Source organism: Myotis daubentonii, chromosome 8 (genome assembly GCF_963259705.1).
Source record: "Myotis daubentonii chromosome 8, mMyoDau2.1, whole genome shotgun sequence".
Classification (NCBI taxonomy): Eukaryota; Metazoa; Chordata; class Mammalia; order Chiroptera; family Vespertilionidae; genus Myotis; species Myotis daubentonii.
In genome coordinates, this window is record NC_081847.1 from 33566439 (window position 1) to 33585715 (window position 19277).

The 19277-nt window shown below is 52.4% G+C and overlaps 1 protein-coding gene across 1 annotated transcript; it reads right to left on the bottom strand.

The window, feature by feature from the left end:
- Window positions 1-10170: 10170 nt before the first annotated feature.
- NRSN2 (neurensin 2) lies at window positions 10171-16542 on the bottom strand. Its single transcript, XM_059705818.1, has 3 exons — window positions 16353-16542; window positions 13683-13877; window positions 10171-12024 (listed from the first exon to the last, which is right to left on the bottom strand). Exons 2-3 carry the CDS (start codon window positions 13866-13868, stop codon window positions 11599-11601), a joined length of 612 nt encoding a protein of 203 aa, XP_059561801.1. The 5' UTR covers window positions 13869-13877; window positions 16353-16542; the 3' UTR covers window positions 10171-11598.
- Between the last annotated feature and the right edge of the window lie 2735 nt (window positions 16543-19277).

Sequence of the window (19277 nt, forward strand, 5' to 3'; positions counted from 1 at the left end):
GTACCGTGAGATGAAAGGGATTGAAAATTGCTGCTCTGATTCATGAACCTGGACCCCAGTCCGCAGATAAACCCCAACTCCAGCCTCAGGCCTGGTCAGACACTCTCTGGAGAATCAGGAGAGCTGTGCTCAGGCACAGGCATCCAGAGCTTGGCACCTGCTGGTCTCCCTCCGGGCCCTTTACCCACTCCCAGGCTGAGGGTAGCTCAGGGACTGGGTGGAACTGGAGGCCCCATGGAGCTGTCCTCTGGCCAACCCCACAGTGTGACTCAGCAGGGAGCTGGGTGTGGAGTCAGGGCCGTGCTGAGTCAGGACACGGAGGGAGGCCAGACTCTGAGGTCCAAGCTGCAGGCAGGATTTGGGGAGGGCCTGGATCTGCAAATGGATCTGGGTGTGGCCGGGGAGGGCTGCATGTGGCCGGTAAGACCATTAAGGTAAAGCAATCCAGCCCACATTCTATCCACCCCCATCTACCCATTTGTTACACATTTTCCATCACTCATCCATATGATTGTCTCTCAGAGGATATTGTCCTTTTCCTTCATAGCATATATGGTAATTAGGAATTATATATGTATTTAATGACATGTAATTTTTATATATTAATAATATGTAATTACTATATATATATATATATATATATATATATATATATATATCCCACTAAATTGTAAACTCCCTTAGGGTAGTCACCTGCTGGTTTGGCTCATCAGTATATCTCCAGTGCCTAGTATAGTCTTGGGCATGGTAAGTGCTCAGTAAATATTAGCTGAATGGATTCAATCCCTCCACCTATTTATTCATCCCTCATCCATCCATTTATCATTCACCCATAACCCATTTCCCACCATCTATCCATTCAACTTTCTCCAACTATCTCTCCATTCTAGAGCTACCTATATATCTTTTCAGCATCAGTCAACCCATTTATATTTCATTCATCCATTCAACAAATATTTACTGGGCACCTCTTACTTGCCAGGCACTGTTCTAAAGGTTGGAGATACTGCAGTGAAAATAAACAAAAATGGGGCTTACCCCCCACCCCCAGTAAATAGAAAATATGCAAGAAAAAACATAATAAATACTTAAATGAAAGGGCATGTTGGAGGGTGATAAGCAAAAAAAGTAGAAGAGTGGGTAAAGAGGATCCGGCGCGGAGGGTGGAAGCAGGCAGTGGCTCTAGTGAGTTCCAGTGGATACCATGGGGCTCCCTGGAGGGCAGACCGTTCAGGCAGGGGCAATGGCGTATGCAGAGGCCAAGGGGAAGCTTGACTGGTGTGCTGGCCAAGGAGGTCAGTGTGGCTGGAGTGGAGCAAGTCAGGGGAGATGGTAGTAGATGAGGGCAGGGGGGTCAGGGCGGGTTCAGACCATCTGGAGCTTAGGAGGCCTTTGAAAGGACTCTGGGAAGAAGGGAGCAGAGGTTGCAATACTTTCGAGAAAAATCCAGTGGCTTACAGCAGGGCAGCGGCGGTACAGGTGTGGTTGGATTCCGGGTAGAGCTAAACGGTGGCCGTAACAGGATTGCTGATGCTTCAGCTATGGAGTGTGAGGAAATGGGAGGAGTCGAGGACACCTCCAAGGTGTCTTGGCCTGAACAACGGCAAGTGTGCAGCTACCATCAAATGAGATGAGCAAGGTGTTTGGGGGAAGACCAGAGGTTCAGCTTTGGGAGTTTTGAGTTTGAAGTGTCCCTTAGACATGCTAGAGGAGACGTTGGGTAGGCAGTTGGATGTATGTGCTGGAGTTCAGGGGAGCGGTCTGGGCTGAAGATATGAACTGGAGAGCACCAGGGACTGAGTCCGGGACCACTCTAGCAGGAAGGGTTGGGAGAAACAAACTTGAGGTAGGAGAACAGCCAGGAGAGTAGGAAGGCCTGGATGCCAAGTGAAGAGAGAAGGTGCATTAGGGGGCAGGGAATGGTCAAAGGTGTTAATCAATTTGGAAGATGAATACTGCAAGTTGAGCATTGGATTTAGAAACAGGGTGACCTTAACAAGAACAGTTTCCATGGGGTTGGGGTGGGCAGGCAGAAGGGTGACTGGAATGAATTTAAGAGAGAAGAAGAATTATAGGCAGTGAGTACAGACAATTTTGCAAAGACTTTGCTGCCAAGGAGAGCAAAATAAATGGGTGGTAGCTGTGGGCAGGACTGTGGGATCAAAGGAAGGCTGTAGCCTTAAGATCCACCCGTCAGCCATTCATTCATGAATCCATTCATCCACCATCTGTCTGTCCGCCCACCATTCACCATGCATCTACCTGACCACCCACTCCTCATCGGTAAGCTAAGAGGTCTGTCCTGAACTCCTACAGAGTCCCAGCCAGTGCTAACCAGAGAAGGGCAGACAGGTTTTCCTCTTCCAGGACGTTCTGTCCCAGGGGACAGAATTTAGCTGGGGACAGGGAATGTGTGGACATATGGTACTTTCCAGAGGACAAGTTCTAAAATATTTTTACTTATTTATATTTTGGCTCAAAATTCCAAAGGTACAAGATATAGAACTAGAAAGGTCTCCTCCCATTCCTGTCTCTAGCCCTCTAGTTCTCTTTCTGGGGGTAACCAATTATCTTGTGTTATCCTCAGAACATTAAGTTGTGACTATTTACTTTCCCTGTGTACACAGATAAGAGCATACACAGTCCTTCAGATAGCTTTTCTCTCTCTATTTCACAGTTTGTCTTAGGGAAGACAAGACCTTCCTGCTTCAGAAAGAAAGACCTTCGGTTCAGAAAGACCTTCCTGACTCTTTGTAGCTTTGTAGTATTCCGTTGTAGGGATGTACCGGTTTATTGAAACCATCCCTTGCCAATGAACAGCTCGTTATTTCCAGTCTTTTGCTATCACAAACACTGGAACAGCGCTGCAGTGTTCAGACACGGGGAGTAGACTAGAATTTGAGCTGATTTCCTAGAAGCAGAATTACTAAGTCAAAAGTCTGTGCATTTTCACTTTCGATGGAAGTTGCTGAAGGACTCCCGGATCCAGGCGGAGCCAAACCACCTCCTGCCGGCAGAGCGTGAGCGCCACCCTCGGCCAGCCGGAGCCTGTGCTGTGGAGGGTTTGAGCTTCACCGACCGATTGGGAAAAACAAAAGTGTCTTCACGCGGCTTTTATTCGTTTCCCTTGTTCTGACATGAATCTTCTCCCGTTTTACAGCTGCTGAGGCCGAGCAGGAAGAGGAACTTCTCAAGGTCAGTGGCCCCAGGCCGCTGTGGTGGGCAGCGAGCGCCCGTCTTGGGAGGTGACTCAGCAGAGGGAAGAGGAGGCCAGGTGGTTGCCTGGCAGGGGCTGTGCTCAGCGCCTCTGTCCTTGGCTTGCCCTCTCCTCCCAGATGTGCCTCTGGGCTGTCATCTCCCCCGAAGTCTGCAGCCCCATGGGCCACTCCAGATCCCACCCCCAGTCCCCCACTCCCCAACCCCCCTACCCCCTACCCCACCCCTCCTCAGGAAGCCATCTCCCCCTTCCTGCCATTTCAGGTTCCCTTGGCTCAGAGCTTCTGGAAGGCTGAGCTGAGGGGACATCCAGCCCTCCTATGTGGCCTCTTAAGACACCAGGGAAAACGTTAGAATCTTAGGTTGTCTCTGCTAGTCTGGCACTCAGTGACGGTCAAGCCCGCACCCCCTCATCATGGGGCAGTGTGCAGAGTGTGTGTGTGCAGAGCTGATGTGCACATATTGGTGTGTATTGCACAGGTGTGTGTTTCTGTGGCAGCCTCGAGTAAAGAGAAAAAAAAAGCCTGGTTCTGGCATTGCAAGCTGGACTTGAACCCCTGCTTAGCCTCTAATCAGTGGTGTGGCATTGGGCCAGTCACTCACCCTCAATGAGCATCAGTTCTCTTGCCTATAAAGTTGGAATGATAGCCCTGGCCAGTGTTGCCAAGTGGTCAGAGCGTCAGCCCACACACCGAAAGGTCTCAGGCTTGATTCCCGGTCAAGGACCCAAATGAAGTACCTGGGTTGCAGGCTCATCCCCAGCCCCAGTGGGGTCTCTGGGGCCTTGTGTTCGGGAGGCAACCAGTCAATGTTGCCTCTCTCACACTGATGTTTCTCTCTCTCCCCCCTCCCTCCCTCTCTCCCACTCTCTCTAAGAAGCGATGGAAAAAACCCTATCCTCAGGTGAGGATTGAAAAAAAAAAGTTGGAATGATAATCAAGGAGCTGACTCCTGCCAGCCTCGCTGAGTCATCGCCTTCCACAGTCCCTCACCCCTCCTTCCAGCCACACTCCCTTTTTTCTAGAGCTTGAACAAAACAAATCCTTCCTGCCCCTGCGCCATGGCCCTTGCTGTTCCATTTGCCTGGAATTTTCCCTCCATCTCCCCAGGCTCCCCCTCCTCTTCTTCCAGGTCTCAGGTCAAATGCACCTCCTCTGAGAGACCCTCCCTGAAGGGCCATGCTCCCACCCAGGCCCCTGCAGCCTGCCTCGAATCCATAACTGTCTTGTTTTATTCACAGCACTTTTCAAAGTTTGAAATGATCTCATTTATGTACTAAATGGCTTTTGTCTGTCCCTCTTGCCCTTGCTAGGAAGTAAGACCCCTGCTGTATACACGCCTGCTGTGTCCCTATGTCTAGCAAAGAGCCTGGCACCTACTAGGTGTTCAGTTAATTGTTGAATGAATGGATGAATGAATGAATGAATGAAAGAAAAGTGCTCGGCACAATGCTTGACATGTAATAAAGCTCACAGTTGCTGCTGATTATTATTACATAAGGGCGAGTGGCTATCACTGTGGAAGAGGAACAACTTCGCTCAGCAGTTCTTACAGCAAGTGCTTATGTGAGTGCTGTGCGGAGAAGTGCGGTGGGAGAAACAGGGTCGTGAAGCCCAGTGGGTTGTTGAGGAATAGACCAGGTAGCCGGGAAGACGAGGCCCCTGGGAAAACAATCATGATGCCTGGAGATCGCGATGCATTGAGTTATTCTCACAAGACTGAAGTGGCTATTATCACTCATTTTGTAGATTAGAGATTGGGGCTCAGAGAGGCTGAGATGCCTACGGTCACCCAGCTGGCCAGTGCGTCTCCAAAGCACGTAGGGTACCTGTGCCCAGAGGGAGGACTCAGTGGCCACGGTGTCATTTGCATATCTGTCTGGACCTCCCTAGGGCACTTTGGCTGCGTGGCATGCGCAGCACGTGCTTGGGCCCCACACACCTGGGCACAAGGGAGGTGGCCATGGGCTGCACCTTTCCTCACAGGTCTGGGGCTCGCGTGGAGAAGTCCATGCGGAGGGGTCCAGGGCTGTGTCTGCAGGGAGGTTGTTCCACTGGGGGCAAAGCCGCTGGGCCTCTCTGTACCTTGCTGAGGTCCAAGTTCTGGGCCAAGGAGGCCTTTGTCCTGTGGTGGAAAAAGCAGCTTTGACATAGGGCAGGACTGGGGCGGTAGAGGCCTGGGACAGGGAAGCAGGAGGTTGTGAGTGTGCTCACGGGGGGACACACAGGCTGTTCGGGCAGACACCAGGCTGTTCGGGCACGTATGCACACACACACACACACACACACACACATACACACACACCTCTTGCGCACACTTGTTCCCCCAGACATGCTGGTGATTGCTCACACTGGCTGAGTCACGTTGTACCTGGCCTGATGGCATCACTTGAACTCTCAGTTTTGCAAAGGCAGGGCTGTGCCCACCCTGCTCACCGAGCTGCCACAGAGCCCAGCCCAGGGCGAGCTGAGAGCAGGCACTCCAGATCTGTGGAGAAGATAAACCCATGCCCCCTCTATCCATCATTACTCTATCACCCTTCCTCCACTCATTCTCTCACTCACTGAGGGCCTCCAGGATCAGCACCAGGCGATGCTACGATCCATCCTGCTCCCGCCCTCTCCACCTCTCCCCAGCATGCCTTGGCTGAGTGCCCCATCAGATGCCAAGTCTCGGCAGCTCTTGCCCTGCCAAACCTGGTTCCTGGCTCCTGCCAAGTGCACACCCCAGTGGACATCCTGTTTCCCTCCCTCCTTCTTCCTGCTCTGCCCACATGTCCTGGGCCAGATACTTATGAAATCCTATGAGTTCTTCCATCACCAGGCTCCTGATGGCCTGGCGCCCAGGGCTTGGCTTTGAGTCATCTGCTCTGGGGTTTGGCAGGGCTGGGACAGGAAGTTCACAGCCCTCGGTGACACTAACCCAGGCTGACTTGGAGGGAGGCCAGAGTCCCTGGTTGCATCACCACACACCCACAGAGCACACCTGTGCACAGATATGTGAGGATGTGGCCGGAGAGAGGATGTGATATGTCCAAGGTTACAGGGAATGTCAGTGTCAATGTGGGAATCCAACCGTGGCACATCTGTTCATTCATGAACACAACTGCACAGCATTGGAGCCAGGCTTCACTGCCACATGTCGTTGGGCCAGGGTTTGAAGCCCAGCCATTTACCAGCTGTGTGAGCTTTGGAAAGCCACTTCACTTCTCTGAGCCTTATCTTTACGTATTTGCACACAGTAGATGCTCAATAGATGTAGCTGCTGAAAAAGATAACCAATAGCAGGGTAAGTCCAAGTACTCAGTTACCAGTATGTCTATAGACATATATCATCATAATGTACACGCCTGTTGGTGTGCACGTGAATGTATATGGGTGCACACCTATGCATGTAACATGCTTATCCAAGGGCTTGTATAAGGCCCACCAATTTGCATATGGATGCACGTGTCTGTGAGGTCATTTGGGCTGATCATTTTTTCCCAACAATGCACACTAGTAGAGTGGTTTTCCGGAGGATTTCCTGAGCTCTTGTCATGGGCAGGATTTGGTGTTTATCTAGGTAGACATGCATATGCTTGCCTGTGTCTCTGTGAACCTGTGTGAGGGGTAATGAGTACGACCCCCATCCCTTATCAGGTTGGTTAGTTGGTAGAATCTGTGAGGATGGTGTCACCTCTGTATCGATGGATGCCAGGGGTTTGGGGCATTCTGAACCCGGATTGTTTGAGTTCAAATCTCACCTGCATAACCTTTGACAAGATGCTTAAACATTCTGTGCTCAATTTCCTATTCTGTGCCTTGGAGATAATGTTATCACCTTATGGTGGACTGATGACTAACAGAATGAGTTGTGTGAAGTACTGACAAGTGCTATACCTCTGCGTCTGTCCTCTGTGATAGATGATTTGCCTTCTAATAGGGTGCTCTCACCCTATTAGCTCTCCATTGCCTCTCTGCTGGACTGTCCTTTCCACTAGACTGGGAGTCCCAGGAGGCCAGGGCCACGTCTGAGTCATCCCCAATCATAACCTGTGCGTTGCCTGCTAGTCCTGACCCTCAGACCTCTCCTTCATAACAATGGTTGGCATTTATAGGGCTCGTCTATGTGCCAGGCACTGTGTTAAGCTCGTTGGATCTTCAAACAGTTCCAAGAGATTGGCATCTTTTTTGGCTCTATTTTAGAGAAAAAGAAACGGAGGCTCAGAGAGGTTAAAAATTGCCCAGGCTCACACAGTGGCTTGAACCTGGCAGACCGCCTCACTCTCGGCCTGATCTCTGCATAAGATTTGAGATGAAGAGTTTAGGGTGTGAATGTTGCATTTCCTTCTTAGTGTTCTCTCTCTCTCTCTCTCTCTCTCTCTCTCTCTCACTAACACCTGCCCCATATGAATATCCCCACGTTTCTCTTTCTCACCTTGGGGCACCTCAGCTCCCTGCCCAGGCACAGCGTCCCCAGAGGCCAGGCAATGCTCCGTATCATTCCTTCTTTGGTCCAGTTGGGGGTGAGGTGGAGGAGCTCCTCTGAGGCTGGTCAGTAGGGAGGAGGGAGGGAATGCAAGACTTAGCAGGAGCAAGGGGCAGCCTCTGGGGAGTGTGGGGTTGGGTGCCCAGGCTCTGGCATAAAAATGGAGCAGAAGGTGCCTCCCTCCCCACCTCAGAGAAGGGAGGGAATGCAGGATAGAGGGAAAAGAACTTCCCTCTGAGGTCGAAGAAGGTGTCAAACTGCTGGGCTGCCACTGTTTTAAAGGACACCAGAGGGTGCCCTCAGGCAGCTAGAAGCTCTGTGTCTATTTAGTCCCCCCATGTGCCCCTGGGTCTCCAGGGGCCACCAAGGCCCAAGGTCTTGTGTATTCTGCCCTTGTCGGGTGGGGCGCCTTATATATGTCAATTAGGTCAAGTTGGGTGATAGTGTTGTTCAAATCTTCCCTAACCTTACTGATTCTCTGTCTCCTTGTTTCATCATTTATTAAGAAAGTATTGAAATCTGTTCCACGGCCTGGAAACTCAGGGAAGTTGACTGGGACAACTGTAGAAATGAGGAAAATTTATTCTCATTCATTTATTTCCTGGCCCATTCTTTGGTTCTTTCAAGTGGGACAATAAGCCTGGTTCCTATTACTCCATCTTGGCCAGAACAACTGTATTATTTTTAACTTTTGGGGGGAAATAATTTTAGATTTATAGAAGAGTTACTAAGACAATACAGACAATTCCTAGATGCCCTTCAGCCTTGTCTCCTTGCCTTTCCTTATCTTTCGTGCAACAATTCTTACTGTGGCATGCAATTTCTCATTTCTCTCAATCCTTCTGTGTCTATTAACTGAAATTCTTCTGCAAGATAAATCCCTTCTCCCCATTTATTAAATGCATTCAATCAAATATATTATTTTTAAAATTTTAAAGAAATATATTTTAGAACGAAACATACTCCCATGGTTCAACATTTTAAATGGGTGCAAGTCTCCCTCCCATCCCGTCCCCACCCCAGGGACAACCAAAGGCAATAGAGATTTCACACAGGCACAAGCAAGGTCCATACATCTTTTTACACAAATGGTTTAGAAGAATTCTAAAAGATGCTGCACCTTGCACCCTTTCACCTAACAGTATCACTGAGAGAGCAGTGTAGCTCAGTGCATAAGGCGCTTTTTCATTCTTTTACATAGTGTTCCAGTGTGGAACTGTACCAGGATTTATTACTTAGTCGCCTGTCAATGAACATCTAGGTTGTTTCCAAATGTTTTCTGTGACAAACAATGCTGCCGTGTCCAACATACGGAATTGAACCCATAGACAGACCCGCCCAGGAGGGAGGGGTCAAAGGGCATGGGTGTTCCCCGGTTGATATTGCCACACTGCCTCAGGCTGCTCCAGCTTGCAGCCTGCTTCCTAACAGCTTACAGGCTGTACAAAGGACCCCATAGGATGTGGCTTAAAACAACAAAAAATTATCCTCTCACAGTTTTGGAAGCTAGAAGTCTGGAAAATTTTGGCTTTTACTCTGAGTGAGGTGGGAGCCATGGGTGGGTACTGGGCAGAGGAGGGACAGGACCCAAGTTGTGTGATAACAGGATTTACCTGGCTGCTCTGAAGAGGTTAGACTTGGGGGATGGAGAAGCAGGAAGTGAGGGGACCAGGGAGAAGCTGGTAGGTAACCCAGATGAGAAGTGATGGTGGCTGAGGCAAGGGAGCTAGCTGTGAGGTTGGGCACAGGATGTATGTCCAAGGTTGAGTTGACAGGACTTGCTGATGGCTTGGATTCAGGCCGTGAGGAAAGGGAGGAGTCAAAGATGACTCCAAGGTTTTGGCTGGAGCTACTGGGAGGCTGGAGCTGCCATTCTCTAAGGCAGTGGTTCTCAACCTTCTGGCCCTTTAAATACAGTTCCTCATGTTGTGACCCAACCACAAAATAATTTTCGTTGCTACCTCATAACTGTAATGTTGCTACTGTTGTGAATCGTAATGTACATATCTGATATGCAGGATGGTCTTAGGTGACCCCTGTGAAAGGGTCGTTCGACTGCCAAAGGGGTCGCGACCCACGGGTTGAGAACGGCTGCTCTGAGGTGTGGACAGCACACGGGGTTTATTAAGCACCGAGAGCAGGGCCTGGGCGCTGGCGAGTATAGCTAAGCCACGGGTTAGCTGTTCAAATGGCTGGAAGAGCTTCCATCCCTCAACTGTCCTTGCCCTCCTTCCCTCTCAGGGATGGGGCAGTAGGTTGTCAAGATGGCTGAGAAATTTCCTTCCCATCCAGCAAGCATTTCAAGTCTCCCTCAGGAAGCCTAGGCAAGTGGCCTCACCTCTCCGACCATGAGTTACCTCACCTGTAAAATGGAGAGAATAACCTCCTTTCTCGTGAGAAATGATGGACTTCAGTGCCCAGCACACATGGCAGTCTCTTTCCTCCCTCCCCACACCCCAGTGGGCAGGAAGAAAAGAAGCAAAATCAGTATCCACCCCAGCTGTTTATTGAATAGGAAGGTGGGATGGAAGAGGTGCAGAATGGGGAGACGATCTGGGGCACAAGAGCAGCAGGGCCTGCCTGGTGGGGGAGGACTGGGGGTACCCACCCCCCAACGTGGCCTCAAGGCTGGTGGTGACAGGGAGCCCAGAGGGTAGGGGCGGGGTCCACGGAGGTCTCTTTCCAGCTGTCTTGGAGCTCCCCCTGGTGGCAGAGAACGGAGATGATGCATCACCTGTGGGTGATGGTTTCTGTGGGAGGGACTTTTTTTTTTTGTCTATCTCTCTTTTTTTAAATACATTTTTATTGATTTCGGAGAAGGGGGAGAGAGTGAGAAACATCAATGATGAGAGAGAATCATTGATCAGCTGCCTCCTGCACGCCCCCTACTGGGGATGGAGCCTACAACCTGGGCATGTGCCCTTGGCTGGAATCGAACGCAGGACCCTTCAGTCCGCAGGCCGACACTCTAAACACTGAGCCAAACCAGCAAAGCTGGGTCGGGGACTTGAGGAACAAAGACAGCCTAGTTCTCCTGCCCCCTGGCCCTTCGAGGCCATTTAAATGCATGTTCACAGTATTTTCTTAGGCACCTGGGACACCAGGCTTCCAGCTAGTCTCTCTGGGCCGAGCCTGTCCCCAACCCCTGGGGGGTCCCAGGAAAGCCAGAAAGACGCAGGGCCCTGCTACAGCTACAGAACAGGAGCTGGCCCAGGAGGAGTCAGGAAACGTGGAGCCTGCAGGCGGCCAGCCTCCCTCAGCGCCTCATCTGTACGCTGGAGCTAGCAATAGCTCAGGAGGGGTGGGTAGGGAGGAAGGCTCTCACGCCAAAACGCATGAAGAAAACAGACTGTAGGGAGCCACTGTTTCCGCGCCACCCTGGACAGGAAGCCCGGTGAGCGTCCTTGGCTCATCCTGAGGCATCCTGCGCAGCTCAGAGAGGGTGGGGCCAATGGATGAGAATGACACCCACGTTTGCCTATAGAGGGTAATGCTTACATCAGGGGAGAAGAGCAAAGTCACGGGACTCGAGGATCTGGCCCAAACCCCTTTTACTCCAGAGGCAGGAACTGGTGGTCTGAACAGGTAAGGGGCTTGGCCACAGAGAGAAAAGCGTGGGGACAGGTTGAGGGAGATGCTTTCTGCCCCTGAAGAGCCTGGGGAAGGAGGGGTGGCGGGGAGTTCTGAGTGGACTTGGGGACGGTTGGCATCTTGGATGAGTTGGGCCCTACCCCCCGGGAATGGGCATGAGAATGTGAGCTCCAGACTTCCTGACCTGGAGCTCACCCTTTTGGAGGCGTAGACAGAAGGGTGCCTGCTGAAAGGGAGACGTTAGGGAGACGATGGGGTGTGGTGAAGAGGAGGAGGGGTCCGGTCTCTGGGTCTGGTGCCTCCTCCAGCTCTGCGGGCAGCTCAAGAGCTCCACTTCGGCTGGATGGTCTGCACGGAGGATTGCCCAAAGGCGCTGGTGGGCGGCGAGAACCAAGATTGGCCACTGGCATCACAGTAGATGGGGGAGAGCTGCTGCTCTGACTCGTCCCCAAAGACCTCCACATGGCTGTCCACTTCAGTATACAAAGGCTCTGCCTTGGTGTCCTGGCTCAGCCAGCCGGTCATGGCCCAGAACAGGCAGATGGCCAGCAGGACCCCGGCGGCCGCGCAGAGTGCCGTGCCTGCCAGGCGGCAGGTGCCCAGAGCCTGGTTGTAGTCAGCTGCCCGCTGATCCAACACCAGGAACTCGCCCTCTCCAATGCCCTCCAGCTTGGGGGGCACGGCATAGCCAGTGGTCAGGGCTGCCACACCCAGCAGCAGAAGCAGGGTCCCCGAGGACAGGCTGATCTGGAGAGAGGCAGACAGATTGGGAGGCAGTCAGGGCCGGTCGGGGGCCGTAGGCCAAGGGATCCCTAGTGCACCCTGGATCCCAACTGGATTTCACGGTAAGCCCTTAAGAGATGGGAATCACAGAGCACACCTGCTGGGATATAACACTGTCATGTTCTACTTGGAATCTTGAGACCTCTTGATTAATTTCCTTCCCAGCTCCCACATAGCAGTGGGCTTCCCTTGCCAACCTGAGTGCCCCTCCATCATTATGTGGGTCTTATCCCCAGTACCATCTACCCTCTATCTCTCTGTCTGGTTAACTCCTACACATCCCTCAGGTACCATCTCAAACCTCACCTCCTCAGGGAAGCCTTCCAGGGCACCTCTGCACTGGGGCAAGTCACCTGCTCTACACTCTGCAAATGCTCTGCCCATTCCCTCTCCAGTGTATCACCTTGGTGCACACTAGGATACGTACTTTGGTTGCTATGTAAGTGATGTCGGCCTGCCCCATCAAACTGAGAGCATGAGAGCAGGGACTGTGTCCATTCTGGCTCACTAGGTGTCTTCCACGCCTAGCACAGTACTAGTTTAGCGTCGCAGCTGAGTGAATACTTGCAGAACAACTAAATGAACCACAGTTAGGAGCTCCTTGAGGACAGGAACCACGTCTTCTTCAGTTCTGTGTCCCCAAGAGCCTAGCACACTGCCTGGCAATTAGACGATGCTTTAAAAAATGTGAAAAGGTACTGACTTTCCTGGAAATCTTCCCTGATCACCACAGGTGCTGAGAGCATTTCTTCTCCCGGCATCCTCTGCACACCTGGCCTGAGGTGGCGATTCCCTCTGCACAGGTTGGCACCTCACCTCTCCACTAGAGTAAAGCCTTGTGGAAGCAGAGGGGAGGGACTCTCTGCCTCAGTCTTCCTATAGTGCTTATCAAAGAGCTATGCCCACTGTCAGGACCCTGCTCGCTGCCACCTCCATACCTTTACCCACACAGGGCGCCCTAACTGACCACTCTACCTGGCTGATATGAGTATCAACTGTTTCTCTCACATCTTCCCCTGCCCTGGAAACAGTACCCACTAAACCACTGGGAAGCACAGTAATATTTCAGTGGGACGGACCCCCATCCCTGCCAGTCAGGATAAACAATCCCCCTGGCTACAATAATTAGTTCAGGCGTGGGCAAGTGACCCAGTCTGAGCCAATGCAATACTTGCCAGGACTTCTAGAAATAAAAAGCCTTGTTTCTTTTCTGAAGGAAATACTAGAGGGGATTCTGGTTTCCCTTGGATGGTGTGGAGTGGAAGACTGAGGGGCAGCATAGTAGCAGCTGTTGGGGGAACATGTGGGCAGAACCTGAAGCTAACAGGTTGCCGGGATGGGGGTACCATGGGAAGCCTGAAGACTGAGAGAAATCTTCAGTCCCTCAGTGTGATGGTTTGAACTGCTGGATCGAACTTAGCCTGAAGGCACACAACCTCTGACTTCTAGAAAATAAGCAATATTTTCCCTTTATAGTTTAAACCCATCGGAGCTGGGTTTTCTATTGCTTGAACACGCAAGACTTTTAACTGCTACGCCACCCCTTTTCTTTCTATCCACTGAGTGCATCTTTCCCCTGAAGCCACGGGAAATCACCAGAGTTGCTCCTCTTCCGGCCTTACCTTCCAGCACAGTGAGGGCCAAGGTCGACGGGGACACAGAATAGGAGGCCCCTCAGGGTCATCACTGAGGGCGGTACCTGCACAGTCCTCATAGAAGAGGTGCAGGTAGGAGCGGACCCCGTACCACTTGCCATCTTCCACATTGGGGCCTGGGCCACAGCCACAGGGACGGTCACAGTTCGGCATCACGGAGTCCTGTGGGATGGGCAAGGTTCAGCGGACAGAGGGAAGGGTCAGTGAGAGCTGCCTGTGGCGACCCTCCCGGGCTCCTGAATCTTTGCGTCCCATCCACTTCTCCCATTTAAGACACCCCACACTCAGAGCACAGCCCGGCCTTCTGGAATCCTGGCCGGGGTTTCCCTCGTATACAGTGAATGAGCCAGTGCACTGAAGGGCTCAGCCCAGTGCCTGGCAATTGGAGGTGTCAATAAAGGTGTGTGTTTGCTCTGGAGGCCACTCGTGGCTGAGGCTGTGGGTTCTGGAGCCTCGCTGTCTGGACTGGAACCCCTGATCCACCACTTCCTGGCTGTGTGACCTTAGACAAATGCTTTCACTTTTCTAAGCCTTCGTTTCCTTACCTGTAAAATAGGGCTAAGGATTATACCTGCTTTGTACAGTTATTGTGTCTTCTGGTAGCTGTGGTATCATTATTACTGTAATTTCTTCATTATTTTTTTTTTATCCTGAACTTTTTGAGCCCCGTATCTGGAGTGAGAGGTCCTCATCCCCATCTTCTCTCAAAATCTCCCCCCTTTTAGGGTACCCTTGGGGATAGCTGTCCTGGCTGCAGTCAGAGCTCCACAAACAGTAAGGCCCTAAAAGACCCTTCCCCAGGGCTGCCCCTCAGAAGGCATCAACCTCCAAGTCCCAAGGAATCTTGACTCCACAGGAGGTGAAAGCCAGGGGCCCTGGGGATTAGGGGCTCCTAGGTTCAACAGCTGTTCGCTTTCCAGCGAACCCTAAGAACCCTCTTCTCACAAATGGAGACAGTGAGGTTTCCGAGGGAAAGGCACTTATCCACACACAGGCACAGCTAGAACCGAAGTCGCAGGTGCGGGCAGAGCTGGGGACGCCTGGGCTCCTGCCCGCCCCCCTCCAAGGTCGGCCCTCAGCACCCCTGAGCAGCTTCAGACAAAATAAAGCAGTGCGCTTACACTGAAGGGTGAGGCGAATTTCCAGTCAGATGTGGCCCTCCAACCCCTGCACAAACACACACACCACGGAGACACACCAACGCAGACACACCAACACCACAAAGACTTACCCAGACAGGCACCATATTATACCACACAGAGACACATGCAGATAAACACACACAGCACAGAGAAACACACAAAAACATGCAGACACACACAAACGGACAGAGACACACGTGCAGACAGCCACAGTGTGTGTTGGGGGTGACCCTGGGAGTCCCCACGGATCCCCACAAGTCACAGGCCTGCTGTGGTTAAAGCCTGTCTATAGATTGCAGCTCTTCACAGTCCTTACCCACAAGTCAGGCGAAAAAGAGAAAAAAATAAAGAAAAAAATTGACAGAGAATGGGAAAAGGTGGAGACTAAAATCTAAGAAAGGAGAGATCTGCAGGACGGGAGGGCGGGCGGGCGGCGCTCGGGGGCGTGGCCACCGCGGGACCCGCCCCGGGCTGAGCAGCGCAGCCGCTCGGGCGGGACAATGAACGGGCTCCGCGGGACAGTGGCGCTAGCGCAGCGACCATCCACCGAAGACCCTGAGGCAGAGGGCAGGGCGAGGATGCGCGGCTGCTCGGCCTGCGTAGCTCCTCCCCTGCAGCTCACTGTCCTCCTCCTCCATCCCCTCTGGGAGCCTCACTCACCCAGTATACTCCCCGAACCCCGCTGGCCTTGGAGAGGAAGGTGACCTTGACGCTGCCTTCCCGTCGGCCTGCCCCGCCCCCCTCCATCCTATGCTTGGGTTGCTGGGAGGGGGGCTGGCGGGCTGGGGGGCTGGAGGTGGGAGGGAAAGGATGCGGAGGACACCGCGTGCGCCCGGGACGAGGGTTGCCATAGGAACCTCTGGGGAGGTGCCCCTCGGCGGCAGGGGGCAGGAGCTCGCTGGTAAGGGAGCAGGAAGAGGAGGGGGCTCCAGGGTGCAGGGGGGAGACTGCGGCGGGGTGGGCGCTGGGGGGCGGGGGGAAGGCGCGCGGTAAGGTGACGTGTGCGAGGGCCGGAAGATGGATGGAGTCGCTCTTCTTTGCGGGGCCTCACTCGGAGCTCCCCAGAGCCCCAGACCCGCCCACTCCAGGGTCCGCACGGCTGAGGCCTCGACAGGGGGCGCCCTGCTCCGGGGCGAGGCCAGGGGAATCAGGCCGCCCCCCCGCCCGCACTGCACCAGTGTTTCTGGCCCGCCCACCCATTCCCGGGCTGCGATTCACCACCTCCTTCCCCCAGAGGTAAACTGAGTCCTGCGGGGGGCGATGGGATTTTAGTGGAGGGGTGTCTCCGGGGCTGGGGCTGGAGCGACCCCTGCCTGGCTGCTTCCCTGAGACATCACCTCCCGAAGCCCGAGGCACCGGGGCTGGCGCTGCCGTCCTGCCCGACGCGGGCACGGCCCGACCCGAGCCGGGGGTGCGGGCAGTGGGGGGGGGGGCTCTCCGGGACCCCGGGGAGGGCGGGGTGGGGTCGGGCCGCGCGGAGCAGGGCTGAGCTCACCTCTGCCTGCTGTGTCCACCGAGCGGAGTCGGAGCGCGAGCAAAGCGAAAGCCGGTTGGTCGCGCCTGCGCCGCAGTCGGAGGTGGGGGTGATGCTGGGGTGATGCTGGGGTCCACCCCCACCCCAAGGGCCGGCTCTGCAGGTTGCGGACCCTGCAGGATCACCAGCCCCTGTCCCCCTCCAGGGTTTCCTTCTCTGAGACCCCACCCTCCCGGACCACACCCCTCACTCAGTCCCCCAGGCTCCTCACCCGACTCTCCAATCCCTCCCCCTCGCCGACCCCTCGCCCTCACCGAGCCTTCATCTCTTACTGCATCCTCAGCCCCTCTCCCGGGCTCATCCCCTCTGGGAGCCTCACTCACCCAGTAGACAGACGCTCTTCTACCTGAGTCTCTCTCTCTCTCTCTCTCTCTCTCTCTCTCTCTCTCTCTCTCTCTCCCCCCCCCCTCACTGCCCCCACCCATCATTGAGCCTCACCTCTCACTGGGTCCCTAAAGGAATTACCTTCCTCTTGTATCAGGGCCCTTATCTTTTCCCCTCTTTGAGCCCCTACTCCTGGCCGGGGATCAGCCGTACCCCCCCCCCCCATCTTGAGAAGGGAGTTGGGGTTGGGGAGGAGGTGTTAGGAGGGAAGGAGCCAGTGAGGCAGCCTCCTTCGTTCTCTCCGAACCTACCCCTGGTTCTGCCCTGGGCGGTGTGTGCCTATAGCCCATCTCCCTGGAGAGCCAGCCTTTGCCAAGCAAAGGGGTGTTTATTTCATTCCTTGTTAAGTGGCTACAGCCTTGGTTTTGTCCCACATTTGCTGTGTGGCCTTGGGAAGGTCACCACACCGCTCGGAGCTCCATCAGGCACCACTGCACAAATGTCTCCACATCTTTTTAAAATATATTTTATTGATTTTTTACAGAGAGGAAGGGAGAGGGATAGAGAGTTAGAAACATCGATGAGAGAGAAACATTGATCAGCTGCCTCCTGCACACCTCCTACTGGGGATGTGCCTGTGGGGAGCTGATAGAGGGTTAAGCCTGGGATTGACCTGTGGGCAAAGTCACAAACAATTCCCAGCTTAGAGGGCACAGTCCTCTTAGCATAATTAGGTTTGACCTTATGAGGTTCTCTAGATCTTACCTGGGAAGCTAATGGGCTGAGGGAAGTGCAACAAGAACAAAAACAAGTGAAACTCACAAGAACAGTGTAACTTTGGTAACCACTACCTTGTTTACCTCTCACTATAAAATAAAGGCTCAGTTTGCCTTGGGATCTTTTTCTGTGGCCTCAACCAGGCACAGGGAAGATCCACGGAGACTAAAGAGAGCTAGAGAGTTCTGAACACTGTCTTCCGTGTAAAAACCTTCTTCTCCGACTCCGTCCACACCTTTGGGAACCCCTGGACCGCTGGGGCTGGCCCCCAGCATGTGCCCACAACCAAGGTACATGCCCTTGATCGGAATCGAACCTGGCACCCTTCAGTCCGCAGGCTGACACTCTATCCACTGGGCCAAACCGATTAGGGCTGTCTCCACATCTTGAGCGCCCATTCTGTCTCTCTCTATGCTGTGGGCGCAGGGATGAATGGGTTCTGCACATCTTCTTCCTTCACTATTGTATCCTGAGCCTCACACAGTGCTTGGCATTGAGTAGGCAGCTCAATAAATATTTTCTGAACACAGACTAATAAGAATATCAAATATATACGATGGGGCAAAAGTAGATTTACAGTTGTTCATATTAAAAATAATATAATAATAATACAAGAATAAACCCTATGATTTGTGTACTCACAACTATAAACCTGCTTTTGCCCCCTCCTGTATGATGCTCATTATGTGCAAAGGCTTGTCTAAGTGCTTCACATGTATTACTTGCTCGTTTAGCTCTGTGTGTGTGTGTGTGTGTGTGTGTGTGTGTGTGTGAGAGAGAGAGAGAGAGAGAGAGAGAGAGAGAGAGAGAGAGAGAGAGATACCCTGGAGCTCAAAATGATAGGCCTTGAGAGATAGGCCACATGAGATCTTTCAGGGCCTCATAAGGAGTTGTCCTTGCAGAAGTGGAAAAGTCTAATGCCTCTTGAGCCCAAATAAAAAGAAATGAGCTTTTAAAAGGTGCTGGGCACAGTAAAATCTATTCATTCATTAAAATGTTCCAAGGCAAAGATAAGGTTAAAGCAGCGATTTTCAACTGGTGTGCAAGAATGTTTAAAACATGCAACACCTGTCTAGCTGGTGTGACTCAGGGGTTGAACGTTTACCTGTGAACCAACCAGGAGGTCACAGTTAGATTCCCAGTCAGGGCACATGCCCGGGTTGTGGGCTCAATCCCCAGTGAGGGGCGTGTAGAGGGCAGCTGATCAATGATTCTCTCTCATCATTGATGTTTCTCTTCCCCTCTCCCTTTCTCTCGTAAATCAATAAATATACTAGTATATATATTCTAGTATATTTTTTTATTAATAAAAACATTTTGTAAAAAATAATAAAGCAAACCTAAGCACTATGTATTGAAACATTGTGGGTGTGGTTTTAGTACATGGAACTGGCTAGAGTCAAATGGGTGACATGACATTATTATTATTATTATTATTATTATTATTTAGAGAGAGTAAAAGGAAGGGAAGGGGGGAGAGAGAGAAAAACATGGATGTGAGAGAGCCACATTGATTGGTGCCTCCCACCTGTGCCTCGACTGGGGCTCAAACCTGCAACCCAAGTACGTACGTGCCCTTGGCCAGGAATGGAACCTGTGACCCTTCGGTCCTCAGGCCAACACTCTAAACCAGGAGTGGGCAAACTTTTTGACTCGAGGGCCACAATGGGTTCTTAAACTGGACCGGAGGGCCGGAACAAAAGCATGGATGGAGTGTTTGTGTGAACTAATATAAATTCAAAGTAAACATCATTACATAAAAGGGTACGGTCTTTTTTTTTTAGT